The sequence below is a fragment of the Tursiops truncatus genome, chromosome 15 (genome assembly GCF_011762595.2).
Source record: "Tursiops truncatus isolate mTurTru1 chromosome 15, mTurTru1.mat.Y, whole genome shotgun sequence".
In the NCBI taxonomy this organism is placed as follows: Eukaryota; Metazoa; Chordata; class Mammalia; order Artiodactyla; family Delphinidae; genus Tursiops; species Tursiops truncatus.
In genome coordinates this window covers 16,459,758-16,473,009 of record NC_047048.1, presented here as the reverse complement: position 1 = coordinate 16,473,009, position 13,252 = coordinate 16,459,758, and the positions used below count along the sequence as shown (strand labels likewise).

Genomic DNA, 13,252 nt, shown 5'->3' with positions numbered 1-13,252 from the left:
TTACCACCACCATATCACTAATTCCAAACAGGAGTGAAAAACTATAGCATATCCTGCTGGGAACAATCAATCATAACTGAAGTTATGGTTACTGAAAGTGAATAAAATATTTCGTCCAAGTTAAAAAAAAAATTATAGCATGAAAGTTTCATTTTCAACATTTACTTATATTTAACATTAATAAGGTCTGTTTATCAAATACACAGGGAGTAAAATGCTGAGATTTGGGGGAATTCCGCGGCAGTCCAGTGGTTAGGACTCTGCTTTCACTGCCCAGGGCCAGGGTTCAATCCCTGGTCGGGGAACTGAGATACCACAAGCTGCATGGCACGGCCCAAAAGAAAAAAGTGCTGCGACTTATAAAAACTTGAAATTACCGGTCAGATGCTGACCCCCAACAAAAAAGGTAACATTCAGCAGGGATTAATGGGCACCCTTTCAAACTTGGATCCTGACAAATGAGTATATTCAGGACCGACAACCTGTTCACAAGCAGCTCAGAAGGGAGGGTGGTCTTGGGCCCAACTGAGAGCTGTTTTGAAAAAGCCTGATCGGTGATTCCAGAACGAGGCAAACTTGAGAGGACAAAGGAACTTCATGAAAAGTACTGTCCAACAGTAAAGCGAGGTTACTTGTTTTACCCTCTTCAGTGTCCAAGGTGAGGCTGAAGGGTTTCTCAGGATTCCTGACGGAGGGGGAGGCTTAGTTCCCTTCCAACTTCAAGACTTCTGCTCTTAGGAATAAATTATCATCAGAAGGGCTACTCAGGAATGCCTGCAATTACACCTCTCCCAGGACTACGGAAACCTGTCTCCATCTGCACTGCAAACATCAGGAGCCCAGTTGAAGGCTTTCCTGCTCCTGTTTCTTCCATCATGGGCTGCCTCCCAACCCCAACGGATGGCCCCTAAGACAGCTCCAGCCACTTGGAACCCCACACCAGCCCGTTTCTAACAGCCAGTTAGCTGCTACAGATAACCCCCTTCTCTCCTCGCCTCTTTAAACACCTCGCCTGTCTTCCCCAGTGCCATGCCTGCCAAATACCAGGTTTCAGATACTCACACTTGGGAATTCTCCCCCAATATCTAACTTCATTCTTCCTGCCCTGGTCTCAGCCAATTTTCTCTGCCTATAACTGAACACCAGTCCCATCCTCTAACCTCTAAGGGTGAATCTTCACTTTATAGACAAGAAACCAAGGCCAGGTCCTATAGTAAGAATTCCGTCTCTGAAAGAACCCCCTCTTCTGCAGCCTGTTATTTCTCCATCCCATACTTGCCTCCCCTCTTCCTCATTTAGCTCCTGCTCCCCTCAGCCTGGCTCAGTTCAGCCCTCTCCCCACTTTCACCAGCAGCTTCATCTTACAGCTCTCACCCACACCCAAGACCTCTCAGCTGTGTACCAGTCAGGCCCTTATTTCCAGTGGCCCAAAACACTAAATGTACTTTTCAGTGTAAAGAGGTAGACATAACTCATGAAGTACTTATATCAGAAATGAAAACCTCAAACCATACCTATGAGGCCAACTTTGAGGGGAGAAAACAGCCACAGAGACTGGGTGACCTGTGCAGCACTTACAGAGCCAGAAAGGCATCTTTGGGCTGTACTGTTACACTGCCCCACCTTGGGAACCACGTAAAACGGAGCTGCGATCTCACTATTCTCCAAAGAGGAAACTATAAGCGGGTTAAGTTAGTTTAAAATTTTATTTTTTTAAATTTTTTTTAAATATTTTTATGTAATAAAAAGTAAAAGTCCTTGTCCAACCATCCTTTGTGGGGCATCTGTGTCTCTCACGCAGGTCATTCAAGTTAATGGGGAAGAAAGAACAGGGGGCCCAAGTCTGAGGTTATAAATAATAGAAAATAAAAGATCTTCGTCTCCAGCGGGGGGGATAGATGAGAGGATGGAAGGGCAAGATGGGGTGGGGATGGGCAGGGGCAGAGCAGGAACCCCCCACCCCCGCTGGACCCCGGCCCTGCCCACTTTGAGGCCCCCCTTCCCATTCAAGGTGCTTGGCAGGAATTCCCCAGCTCCCCCCGCCCCCGGGGGGAAAGGGGGATTGGGGGGCTGGGACTGGTCCGAGCTGCTGGGGGAAGAGACATAGGTCACTCTTCCCTCCACTCATGGAGGTCTCAGGTCGCGGCCAGGACAATCTTCAGTTCCCCGGGGGGTGGAAGGGGAGCTGCTGGGAGGGATGAGATTGAACTGGTTGGAGGGGAAAGAGAAGAGAGCAGGAGCATTAGAACCCAAGCAGCTGTCCCTGCATCCAGTGCCGTCCAGTGCGGGGTGTGGGGCAGTGCTGGTAGGAGCGCCTCCTCAAGGTGTCTCATGGGGCTGTCAGAAGCACAGATCAATCGCCGTTTCCCAGTGAGCCAGAGCCCTTCCTCATGTGCCCAGCTCAGCCCCCCACACCCCAGCCTGGCCCTGTCTGCTGCGCTGACCTTACCTCGGCTAAGTCAGGAGACAGTCGGGGTCACTGAGAGCTGGGGAGGCAGTGGGGAGGGGGGCTGCTGGATCACAACTGAGCGAGGACGGAGGGAAGCAAAGGACAGAGCCAGGAGCAAGCCCCTGGCGGCGGCGACTGTGGCTTCTGCCCACCCTACATACTTCACAGACAGGTGCAGGTCGGCAGGCGCCCTGTGGGACAGCCCTGCCTCCAAGACCCCTCACTCCCCACCCAGAACCCGTGCATCCTGCCCCACCTGCAGCCCATCAGCTCTTCCATGCCAAATTCCCCCAGCTAACGAGAACTCACGAATCCTGTCATCGGCTCCTCCTGGAAATCCAGGCGCCTGGCCAGGCTGCTCACCTTGGGGGTGTCCGATGTAGGGATAGGGTGAGGGTGTGGAAGCTGAGAGTGCAGGCACCCCACTCTGGGGCACCGCGCCTTGGGGGGGGCCCCCATGGCTCTGGGGTGGGTGCAGCAGCATCACCTGGGGCGGGTGGGGAGCCCCAGGGTGAGGGGGCGGGGCTGCTGTGATTCCAGTTTGGACATGGGCCTGCAGAGAACAAAAAGCGGCACCTTTCAGACACGGGCTCTGAAACTCCCAGTGTCAGGAGCCTGAAGTGAAAGGTGCACTGAGGGTTCAGGTCCTTGTGGCAAAGCAGGTCACGTGGGCTCTTACCTGGGTAACATGGGCCATGTTGGTGAAGCCGTGGGGCAGCTGCTGGTGGGCATGGATAGCATACACAGCGGCTGGCTGGGGGAAGCTGCTCTGAGGGGACTGCGCAGAAGGTCCCGGCGGCAGAGAAGGCGGCGTGCCTGTCAGGGCCCCTGGGTGGTACAGGTTCTGCTGTGGCTGTCCACTGCCCAGGTGTGGGGCCTGCCCCGCCTGGTGCTGTCAAGGAGAAGTGGAGGGTGAGTGCCACTTCCTTCTCCGGTCCCCCGGCCTACCACTTGCTGACCCCTGGTCCTCCCTCCCCGCTGTGGAATGATCCCTACCCTATCCCTCTTGCAGCCACTCACTCCTGCCCCGCCCACTTGGATCCCCCATGGCAGGCACCTGGACGGGACTGGGGGCTGCATGCTGGGACTGCGGCTGGCTCCCAGTAGGCGTGGTGGCCGGCTGCGGCTGGTGGGCATGGAGCTGCGTGGCATGGTGTGGATAGGACTGGTGAACAGTGGCTACAGCAGGAAAGGGGGAGAGAATCAGGGCTGAGCACACTGGAGGGGGCCGAGGAGCACAGCCGGGAGGGGGGAGGGTACAGAACTCACCATAAAGGGCTTGGGGGGTGGGCTGCTCTGCAGAAGGGTACTGAGGGGTGGAGGACGACACAATGGCCTGGGGATGGCTCCCCGACGTCAGCATGCGTGGGTTGCTTTGAAGCATGGGGGCAAACACCGGCTAGAGGAGCAAGGAGAGGAGCGGTCGGCTCGGCGGAGGGCTCGGGAGGCGCAGCCTGCTGCCGAGCACCCTGGGAACAGCGCTACCCTGGTCTCATCACGACCACCCTGCTTCCCGTTCACAATAACCCTACTAAGTCTTTTTCCCTATAAAGTGTAGCACTACTAAGGCCCAGGGATCCACTGCCTTGCACAGGTCTTACCAGAGCCAGGACTGAAGCCCAAGTGGGACACCACCACCCAGAACTCTGCCTGCCTCCCTCGCCAGCTCCCGGAGTCTGGGAGATGGAGAAGACGGGCTTCCTAAGAAGCGGGGGCTCTGCACCCCTCTCTCCTCCCGCGCCTCAGTCACCTGCGAGGGGTAGTGGGCCATGGGCTGCATCATGGCGGGCTGGCCTGGGAACTGCTGTGGATTGTAGGGGATGTAGGAAGAATAAGGTGTGGCAGCCACCAGAGGGGGGCCAGCAGCGGCGGCGGCCTGCATCATCGGAGGGGCTGAGGCTGGCTGGTGTTGGTCCGAGCGCTGGGGGGGCAGGGAGCCTGCCGGTGGGGGGAAAATAGTGCAGAGCTCAAGCTCCATCTGCCAGCAGGCACCAGGCAGTGCCACCGCCTGCCCCTCCTGACCCTGCTCACCTTTTGCTCCCCGGTACTTGCCCTGCTGTCCAGGCACTGAGTTGGACACAGGATATGGATACATCTGAGGTGCCTAGGGACAAGAACACAGGTGAGACTGAACGACTTGCTTATCAATGCTCAGAACAGGTGTGACTCGGTCCCTCAGGTAGCCCAGCCAAACCTCTTACCCTGGGCCACCCAGTCTCTTCTCTCACCTGAACAGCTGGTCCCATGTGGATCTGAGGTATGTAGGAAATGTACTGGGGGCTATATAGCCCACTCTGGCCTGCTGTCAGCACCGGGATGGAGGGAGTTGAATGAGTCCGGGGCCCAGGAGAAGTTGGAGTACTGGTGGATTTATTCTGTGAGAGACAAAGGAGGACACGTGTAAGATATCTTAATGACTTTCGTACCCCGCCCCCCAGTCAACAGCATCCACGGAGTGCTGTGCGCCCAACACATCCTATGCTTTTTCTTGGTTAAGCCTCACGTCAAACCCTATGAGATGAGCTTTCTCAAATTACAGGTGAGGAACCTGAGACAGAGAGGTTAAGTGGCCTGAGATCACAAAGCCTGCAGGCACAGAGGATCACGCGGAGTCAGTGGGCCCGTGTCCTAACTACCAGACTCTGTCACCTCTCGCTGCCTGACAGTCAGGTGCCCCCGCCCCGCACTGCTCTAGCACCTGCTCCCAAGTCTCCCTCACGGAACCCGAAGCCCACATGCCCCCAGCCCATCTCACCACAGACAGCAGCGGCTTAGTGGGATTGAACTCCTTGGCATTAGGGTTCAATGTTGACTTCTTCACTTGTCTATGAGAGAAAAATAAAGTAAATGCTCACGGCTTCCCCTCATCACCCGATACCCACCCAGCTCCCCACCCCACTCACTCAGCAACAGGGCCCTCATCCTTGTCATCTCCCTTGATAAGGCCCACTGGGGGGCTACTGGTTTGGCTTGGGCAAGGCGGTGGGGGCTGATCCGGCCCTTCGGCGCCTCCTGCTGGTGGCAGGGGTGGTTTGTCCTCCTTATCCGATATGGATTCTGTCTTGGAGGAAACAGGGGACCCCATGGGCTCTGAAGCCAAAAGACCATCAACCTCCTTCTCCTTCCCTTTGGCCTCCTCCTTTAGGATCCGGGGAGGAAAAGGATCCAGGCTGGTCTCAGGGGAGCTACTGGGCTGAAGCTGGAAGGAGAGAAACACATACACAACGTACAGAGTACTGTCCAGTCCAGACCCCAAGCCCCCCTTCCTTCCTTCATCTTTGCTTGCTCTCACCTCTTGGTGCCACCAGTGCCTATTCCATAACCCCCTTCATCTCCATCCTAACATCCTAGCTCATTCCCACACTTTTCTCACCTTAAACTGGGCCCCAAATTTTCTCAGTTCTTCCAGTTGAAAGCGTTTCTGCTCGTTCTGAAGGCCAGGGACTATGAGAAATACCAAAAAAGGAAAAAATATACATTTCTTTTCTCGAAGGTGGCTACACAGCACCCCAAAGGACAAAGAAACCACGGAAAACAAGAAGAAGAGCTCTTTAGAGCCCTTTAAGTTAGGATCAGAGGGCTGATACACGTTGTCTTCTTCTGAATCCCAACAACTTTCCTAACTGAAAGTCTGTCCTAATCCAAGGGATAATAGACTCTGGCAGAAAAAAAAAAAAAAAAAAAAAAAATCCTCACCTTTCCCTGCTATCCGGGACAGCTCCTGGGACTCCAGCGTTCTCCCAGGTTCCTTGGCTGGGAGTTCTTTTACTGAACAAGAAAGGAGAGATGCATGAAGGCCCTTCTCTCCAGAACCACACTTCCCACTGTCCACGGCCCTCAAGCAGGTGGCTCTTACCATCTGTGGGTGCCAGTGAGATCTTTGGAGAAGCTGGGGAAATGGAGCCTACTCCAGGATCCCCAACTGATGATGTCACGGGGATGGAAGCTGAAGAGGTCGGTACTGCTGAGCCGATGGGAGGCTCAGGACAGGAAGCTGAGATTGGGGCGGGGGCAGCTGACTTGGGAGAGCGTGGGGGGTACATCCGGCCTACTGGAAGAAAAGGGAGAGCGACGTGATAGTTACTGCTGGTCAATGAGCAATGGGTACCGGGGACTCACCAGAAACACCAAGAAAAGTTTATCCACAAGGTCACAAACCTAAATACTTAGAAGGGCAAGGCAGATAGGGTAAGCAGGTAAAATGGCTTCATGGCTACCATGAAAGACTGGAATGCTGAAAGGGACAGGCATGACTCAGTTCCAGCCAACCAGAGCTATGCAGCAAGACAGGTTCAGTGTTGGCAGAACTTTCTGTATTTCAAAAGAAATTAGAAATTTTCTATGTTTTCTCCTGTCTTAAAATGTTGGCAACTAATTTAAACAAAAGACATCTGCTGGCCAGACACAACCCATGGATTGCCACGCTGGGATTTCTGCACGAGGGAAACTGAAAAATTATTTCCTAAAAAGCATAAATCCAAGCCTCCAAAACACCTTTCATCACATCTCGAAACTGCCTCCCATCCCAGCATTCTAACAACTGACATGCTTACATCCCTTCACAAATTTCTATCCATTTCTTCATGTAACACCACTGGAATCTTACCTGCAGGAGGAGGTGGAACAGAAGCTTCTCCAGAAGGCCTGCTGCTGGGGGAAGACAGAGTCTTGGCACCTCTCAGAGGCCGCTGTGCCTTAGGGGACATGCGGGAAGGGCCTAATTTTTTTTTTTTTTTTTTTAAAGATGGGAAAAAAGAGGCAGAGTTCTTGCTATTACATTACCATCAACACACCTTCCTTCTAACCCATCTAAATCCTTTTAATTGTCTTCCCCACCTCCTTACCTTCCTGTTCCCTGCCCCCAGCAAGTCTGCTTCATAACTCACCTCCATTGATACCGCGTGTCTCAGAACCTGGGCCAGGGCTGCTATTGTCAAGATGGTGAGGGCCACGAGGTGGCAAAGAGCTAAGGCCAGGCCGGCCACCCCGAGAACTACTGCATCGAACTCCTCCCCGGGGACCTTCCCGAACTCGTTGGGGTAGAGGGATATACTTTCCCTCCCTGGGGAGAGAGTTCAAATAACATTAAGTAGCCACAAAACACATTTTACAAAGATGAAGCCCTCCTCCTAAAGTCTACCTCCTGCCTCAACACACACACACAACTATGCCTGGTTTCGGCTGTCTGCACTCTTGCACTCGACGAACTGTCCTGGTTATGTGTTCTGTGACTCCAGGATTATGCCCTTATGTTGCATCAACCCCTGACCAGAACAAAGCAGCCAGTACTCCACAATCCTAACCCTCCTGGCCTACAAGAAAGGTAGTTTCACACTGTAGTTTAAGGTGCAGCTTTTATAAGACACTATACACTTTGGTTTCATTTTCATAAAGGGAAGAGTAGAAAAACATATGAATGAATATGCAGAGGAAAAAAGAACATGTATCAAAAAGCTGAGAAAAACCTGTCCTTAATCCATAAGCTTTAGCCTTGTTACCTTGGGCAAATTACCTAATGATTCTAGACTTCAGTCTCCTAAACCTAAGAACTAGGAATAACTATGTATAAACCTATATGGCTGTGAGGCTTCAACAAGAGTATACCGAGCTCTTGGCCCAAGCCCTGGCCCAAACGGTGAGCCCCACATGGACCAGCCACCCCTAGTAATCACCTAGATGCCAAGCTGGGGCTCTCTCGCCCTGAACCCTGTCGCTGAACTGCACTGTGCTTCTCCTCCTCGGTGCGCCCGTCATCATTCTCCATGGCGATCCGCAGGCGGTACTGGGGGCTCGATTCAATCTCTCGAGCCAACTGGGCTGCACGCAGCTCCCGCTGACGAAATTCTTCCGAGTTGTCCTTCTCTAAGGGCACCCTGAGAGGACCACGACCATCCCAGTGCCACAGGACAAGAGGGGAAAAAGGGAAGACATTTCTATCAGTCCCATCACCAGCTCAGATATGTAGGTGCTTAAACCCTTCAACAACTCAGCATGTATTGAACTGGCATTTAGGAGGGTCCCAGGCAGAGCAGCAAGGCCTATCTCTGAATCTGAGGGACACTTAGACACATATATAAATCTGTTAAGGTTTTAGAGGAAAAGTATCGACAAGAAAGCAGTTAATTCTACTCATGGAATCAAGGTTAAAAGAGAAACCCTCTGAGGGAGCAGTTCACAGGCAGATCAGGAGTGGAGAGTGGGCAACCCAGCACCCAGAAAAGCATGTACAAAAGCTATGTTCCACCTAGAGACCCACCCGCCTCTCTTGATGACCCCACACCTCAAGCTGTACCACATGAGAAGTACCAAAAGACACTCACGTGTAAGAAGAGAGACTGCTGTCATAGGTGGTCTTTATGCCGTAATTCTCCTCATTGAACTTGAACATTTCATTGGGGTCCCATCCATTGGACTAAAGGAAAAGGGAGAATGTTTTAAAACCCAGGAAGGAAAGCAACAATAACCTGTCTTTGTCATCCATCAGGTTGAAAGATTAAAAATCTGACCAAATCAAGAGTGAAAAAAGGAACACAGCTGGTGGGAATGTCAACTAGTACTACGGACTGTAGTACAAACCGGCAATATCTAGCAAAAGAGAAGTCTTTAAGACCTAACATGCGTTTCCAGGTTTATATCCCAGGGAAATTCTGGCATACGTACATGGGGATACATGTTCTAACAATTCACTAAGGCGCTATTTTCAATACCAAAATAATGCCCAAAGAAACACCAATCAGTAAGGAAAGGGATAAATACAATTTGTTGTATATACATACATGTACATGTATATAAATAGGACACTACGCAACAGTTAAGAGCAATGACTAGATCCACAGACCAACATGAAAAATTCAAAATCTATAAGAAAAGTGAATTCTAGACAAATTAATGCAGTGAAATAACAATGCGCTCACTAATGAGCAACTTTAAATGTTCACAGTAGTTGTTCTGATAAAGGAAAATGGGCCTACACAGTACTCAATCTCATCTATATATTTTTGTTTTTCCAGGCTGGAAAGAAACTGACTTGAAGCAAAGGTTAACAGCTGTCAATCACAGAAGATGGAAGAACAGGTATTTCTGTTTTGTTATTTTCTGTATTTTCCATTGGACTCTAACTGCCATCAACAAGCAATAGTAAAAGTGGTCCCCCCCCCCGCCGCCCACCCCAGCAACGCTCGGTTCCAAGAATTATGCAGTGTCAACAACCCACATTCTGGGAGCAGAGCTCCCCAGCTCTCAGGTTCTCAGGGAAGGAGACTGTACCATGTCAGACTCCAGGTCGTAGTCATCGCTGTTGCTGTCGCCCCCCTCCCAGCGCTGAAGCACCTTCTCCTTGTGCTCCCCATTCACCTTCGAGTTCATGGCAATGGCTGAATCAGTGAACTTGTCTGTGAGGGCAGATTGAAGATCAGGAGTCAGGTGATATTTCACAGCCTTCTTTCCAACACCCCTCCCATCACAGGAGTAAAGAAAAGTTTCTGTGTGCCAGAGTCTGGGGGGTGGGGGCAAGGGGGGGTACGGCATAAAAAGCCTCATTCTAAGAATTCAGAAGGAGCAAGGAGTTGGAAACAAAGCAAGGAGACTATGAAGAACCACAACACAGGCTGGAACTCCTTCCCCTGCATCTCAGACACTAAGACATATTCTCAAGAAGAAAAATCTAGCCATCTTCCTCAGAGATAAAGGAAGATGGTAAAGAAGGGGAGGGAGGAGGAGAAACAAGTCATCACGTTCTCTGCCCTCTACTCAAGAAGTGGGTCTGACATAACACCCTGGCCCAAAAATATACCTTTAGTAGCATAATTGAAGTCAACATTTCGGAAGTGGACAAGCATGACATCACTTGGCTTAAACACCATGGTGTCCACAATGTCTTCCCGACGAGGACCACCTGCTGGCTCCGATGCTTTCCGGTGCACAGCGTCTACTGCCAGTTCAAACTACAAAAGTCCCATTTCCCAACACCCAAGGGTCAGGATCAAGAAATGTGAAGACAAAACTATGACTACTTTTGTTTTACCCTTTCTAAACTTTCCCCAACACCACATTCCCACGTGCACTGTCTTCTCAACACCAGCCACAGGACTTAGCCAAAGTCCCAAACTTAAAAATTCACATCTTTAAAGTTGAGCATTTTAACATCATAGTACTGAGCCCTCAAATCTCAAACCCATATCTTTTAAGTGCATGCAGCACTATTCCGGCACAGGCCTACAAAAATGAGTACAGCCACAATGCTGACCAACACCACTCAATTTATATCTGCAACTGAGCCTATTTCATTCTCTCCCTCTTCCTCCCATGTAACTCCAAAGCTAAGCTAATTTGAATACACTGACCTTTGAGCTCAGGGTCTTGAAGATACCTTCATAGGTGGTACCATTCTTTACCTTTACATCACAAGTGGAGCCCTGAAAGGGGGGCGGGGGGTAAGAAGAGTGCCTTTAGCAAACTGATGCATTACATTCCTCAACCTAGGGGTTAGGTACCCACTTACCACAACAGCTGTAAGGAAATGCAGCATCCTGGAATTGTTGTAGACACCCTCAAACACCTGTCAGTAACACAGGAGAGGGACAAATAAAGGAACAGCCAGTCACCATCTCACCTTCCTTCAAAATGTCCACATTCCATGCACACCCACCTTGTATGTGCTGTGCCCCTTGCGCTTCTGAACCCATCTGACTATTTCTGCACCTAATCTGCCCTATACCCCCACATATACATCTTTTAGGTCTCTGTACCTTAGGCAGGGGGGAAAAGGCACTCACCGGTGACTGTGGGGGTCCCTTTCCTGTGCTTTGTCCCCTGTAAGAGAAAGAAATGAGAAACTAGTTATTTAAATATGTTCAATCCCTCTTATACAACTGATTTCAAAGAACTTGGTATGCTAGAGCCAGATGCCATGTGAAGATGATCATTTAGGGTACAAACCAATTAATCAATAAGATTTTCAAATTCTCACTTTATAGAGAGAGAAACACAGGCATTAAAAGCCATTTTCTCCAAATGCCAGTCAATCATCAACAGTTGTCAATTGCTTTAAGAAGCCAATTCAACACAACCGTCTCACTTTCTGCAAGAGGGCCAGGGCTGCATGCTTCCAAAAGACAAATGCTACAATATTCGACAACAAATAACCCACCCCCGATGTAAAGGTGGAAACTCACAGAGTGCAGATTTGGAACTACCTAGCTCAGGCATATTACTTCCGAAACAGAAAAGACCATCATTTTTACGTCCTAAACCCTGGAGGATGGGAGTACTCCCTCTATAATCCACCCTTCTCGACTTCTTTACTCATTCAGCCTGTTACCCACTCTGGGAGGGGTCACCTATCGCCCGGTAACCCTGCTCCTCGCTGGGTGATGTAACCAGCGGTTGAAGAGGGCGATCAGGGGGGCCGTTGGCGGGGCTGGGGGACAGCGCAGCCGCAAAACCTATCCACCGGGAAGCCTCGCCCGGTCTGCGCCTGCGCACTAAAGCCCACGGGCCTCTTCCAACCCCCCCCCTCACGCGATCAGAACCCATTGCGCCTGCGTGTACCTCCACTCTCAATTCCATACACCCACACAAGAAGAAACCGAGTGGGGTGTCCACCACTCATCCAACAACACCAGGCGATCCCGTCCACGCACACTCCCAGCAGCTGCCCTATATGTTACCCGGGGCTGGAGAATGGCCGGGTCATAAGACACAGCATCCGCGCACACGTAGGGGAAGAGCGCGCGCGCGCGCTGGAGGTTCCCGACCCGCAGTCCTCCCAGCTTCGTCCCTCCTTCCGTCCCCCCGCCCACCCTGCTCCCCTCCTACTGGCCAGACTGGGAAGGGGGAGGTAGCAACTCGCTCCCAAGTCCCTCCCTCCCCATTGGCCAAACTGTGGGCCGCGCGCCCCCCTCCATTGGCTACGGCCAGGGACCCCTTCCCGCAGCTGACTCCCCATTGGCTGAAGCCGGGGACCGCCAGACCCTTCGTGGTAATGGAGCCGGGGACCCCGATCACCTCTTCACCCCCCCCCAGACTCCTCGTTCCGACGCCGCTGGCGGGATGCGCCCTGCCTGCCCTTAAAGCCCAGGTCCCGAGCCCTGACTAGGCTCGCAGAGGTGAACACGGCCCCTAAATGCCCCGGTGGCCATCCGGGGGCCCTTTTCCTCCGACCTGTTTGGACCTGCGGAGCCCAACCCCAGCTTCCCGGGGTTTCCCCACTCCCCCTGGCGCCCCTCAAAGGTGGCCAGGCTGGAAGTCCGCCTCGCGCGGTGTCTCAGCCACCTCGGCTCCAGCGCCCGGAAACCCACCCATCCTCACCTGGCGCTGCCGATGGCCGCTGCCCCTGGCCTCTCCTGATGTTGCTGCTGCGGCGGCGGCGGCGCCAAGATGCTCTCAGCTCCCCGGCGGAGCCCGCTCCCGGCAGCGGCTGCAGGCCCCAAGCAGGGGGAAGCAGCGGCGGGAGGCCCTGGGGGAGCCGAGGTGGAGGCCAGGGGCCCCGGGAGGCCGCCGTTGGGAGGGCTGGTGCCCCCGGGAGGCCGGCGGGCCACGGCCTGTTGCGTGGGGGGCGGCTGCTGGGGCTGGGAGGTCTGTTGTGGCGGCTGAGGCTTCAGCATGATGGCAGCGTCCGGAAGGGGAATTAGGGGGAAGGGAGGGAGAGAGGAAGCCGGGGCTGGGCCCCCGCCGGAGAGCGCGGGAAACGACGGGGACTGGGAAGCTGGGGACCCGCCGTTGGCGGGCGGGGGCGAGCCCCGCGGTGTCGGGGGTGGAGAGAGAAGATCGCGGTGCGAGGAAGCGCCGCGAGGCGGAAGGGGA

At 52.8% G+C, this 13,252-nt stretch overlaps 1 protein-coding gene across 26 annotated transcripts; it reads right to left on the bottom strand.

Annotated features, from left to right (window-relative positions):
- Positions 1 to 687: 687 nt before the first annotated feature.
- ATXN2L (ataxin 2 like) lies at positions 688 to 13,236 on the bottom strand. 26 transcript variants are annotated; one of them, XM_073792144.1, is made up of 24 exons: positions 12,758 to 13,218; positions 11,224 to 11,260; positions 10,950 to 11,006; positions 10,792 to 10,863; positions 10,242 to 10,392; positions 9,716 to 9,840; positions 8,770 to 8,861; positions 8,122 to 8,322; positions 7,336 to 7,511; positions 7,056 to 7,166; positions 6,306 to 6,500; positions 6,146 to 6,217; positions 5,823 to 5,893; positions 5,353 to 5,648; positions 5,205 to 5,274; positions 4,678 to 4,824; positions 4,481 to 4,553; positions 4,200 to 4,387; positions 3,719 to 3,848; positions 3,507 to 3,628; positions 3,129 to 3,341; positions 2,759 to 3,002; positions 2,450 to 2,486; positions 1,688 to 2,337 (listed from the first exon to the last, which is right to left on the bottom strand). In XM_073792144.1, exons 1-23 carry the CDS (start codon positions 13,051 to 13,053, stop codon positions 2,455 to 2,457), a joined length of 3,171 nt encoding a protein of 1,056 aa, XP_073648245.1. In that variant the 5' UTR covers positions 13,054 to 13,218; the 3' UTR covers positions 1,688 to 2,337; positions 2,450 to 2,454. The 26 variants fall into 26 exon arrangements, 23 of the variants coding, with proteins under 23 accessions (XP_033696637.1, XP_073648245.1, XP_073648246.1 ...); XM_073792145.1 differs by having other exon boundaries at positions 1,688 to 2,208; XM_073792146.1 differs by having other exon boundaries at positions 1,688 to 2,185.
- Positions 13,237 to 13,252: the final 16 nt, after the last annotated feature.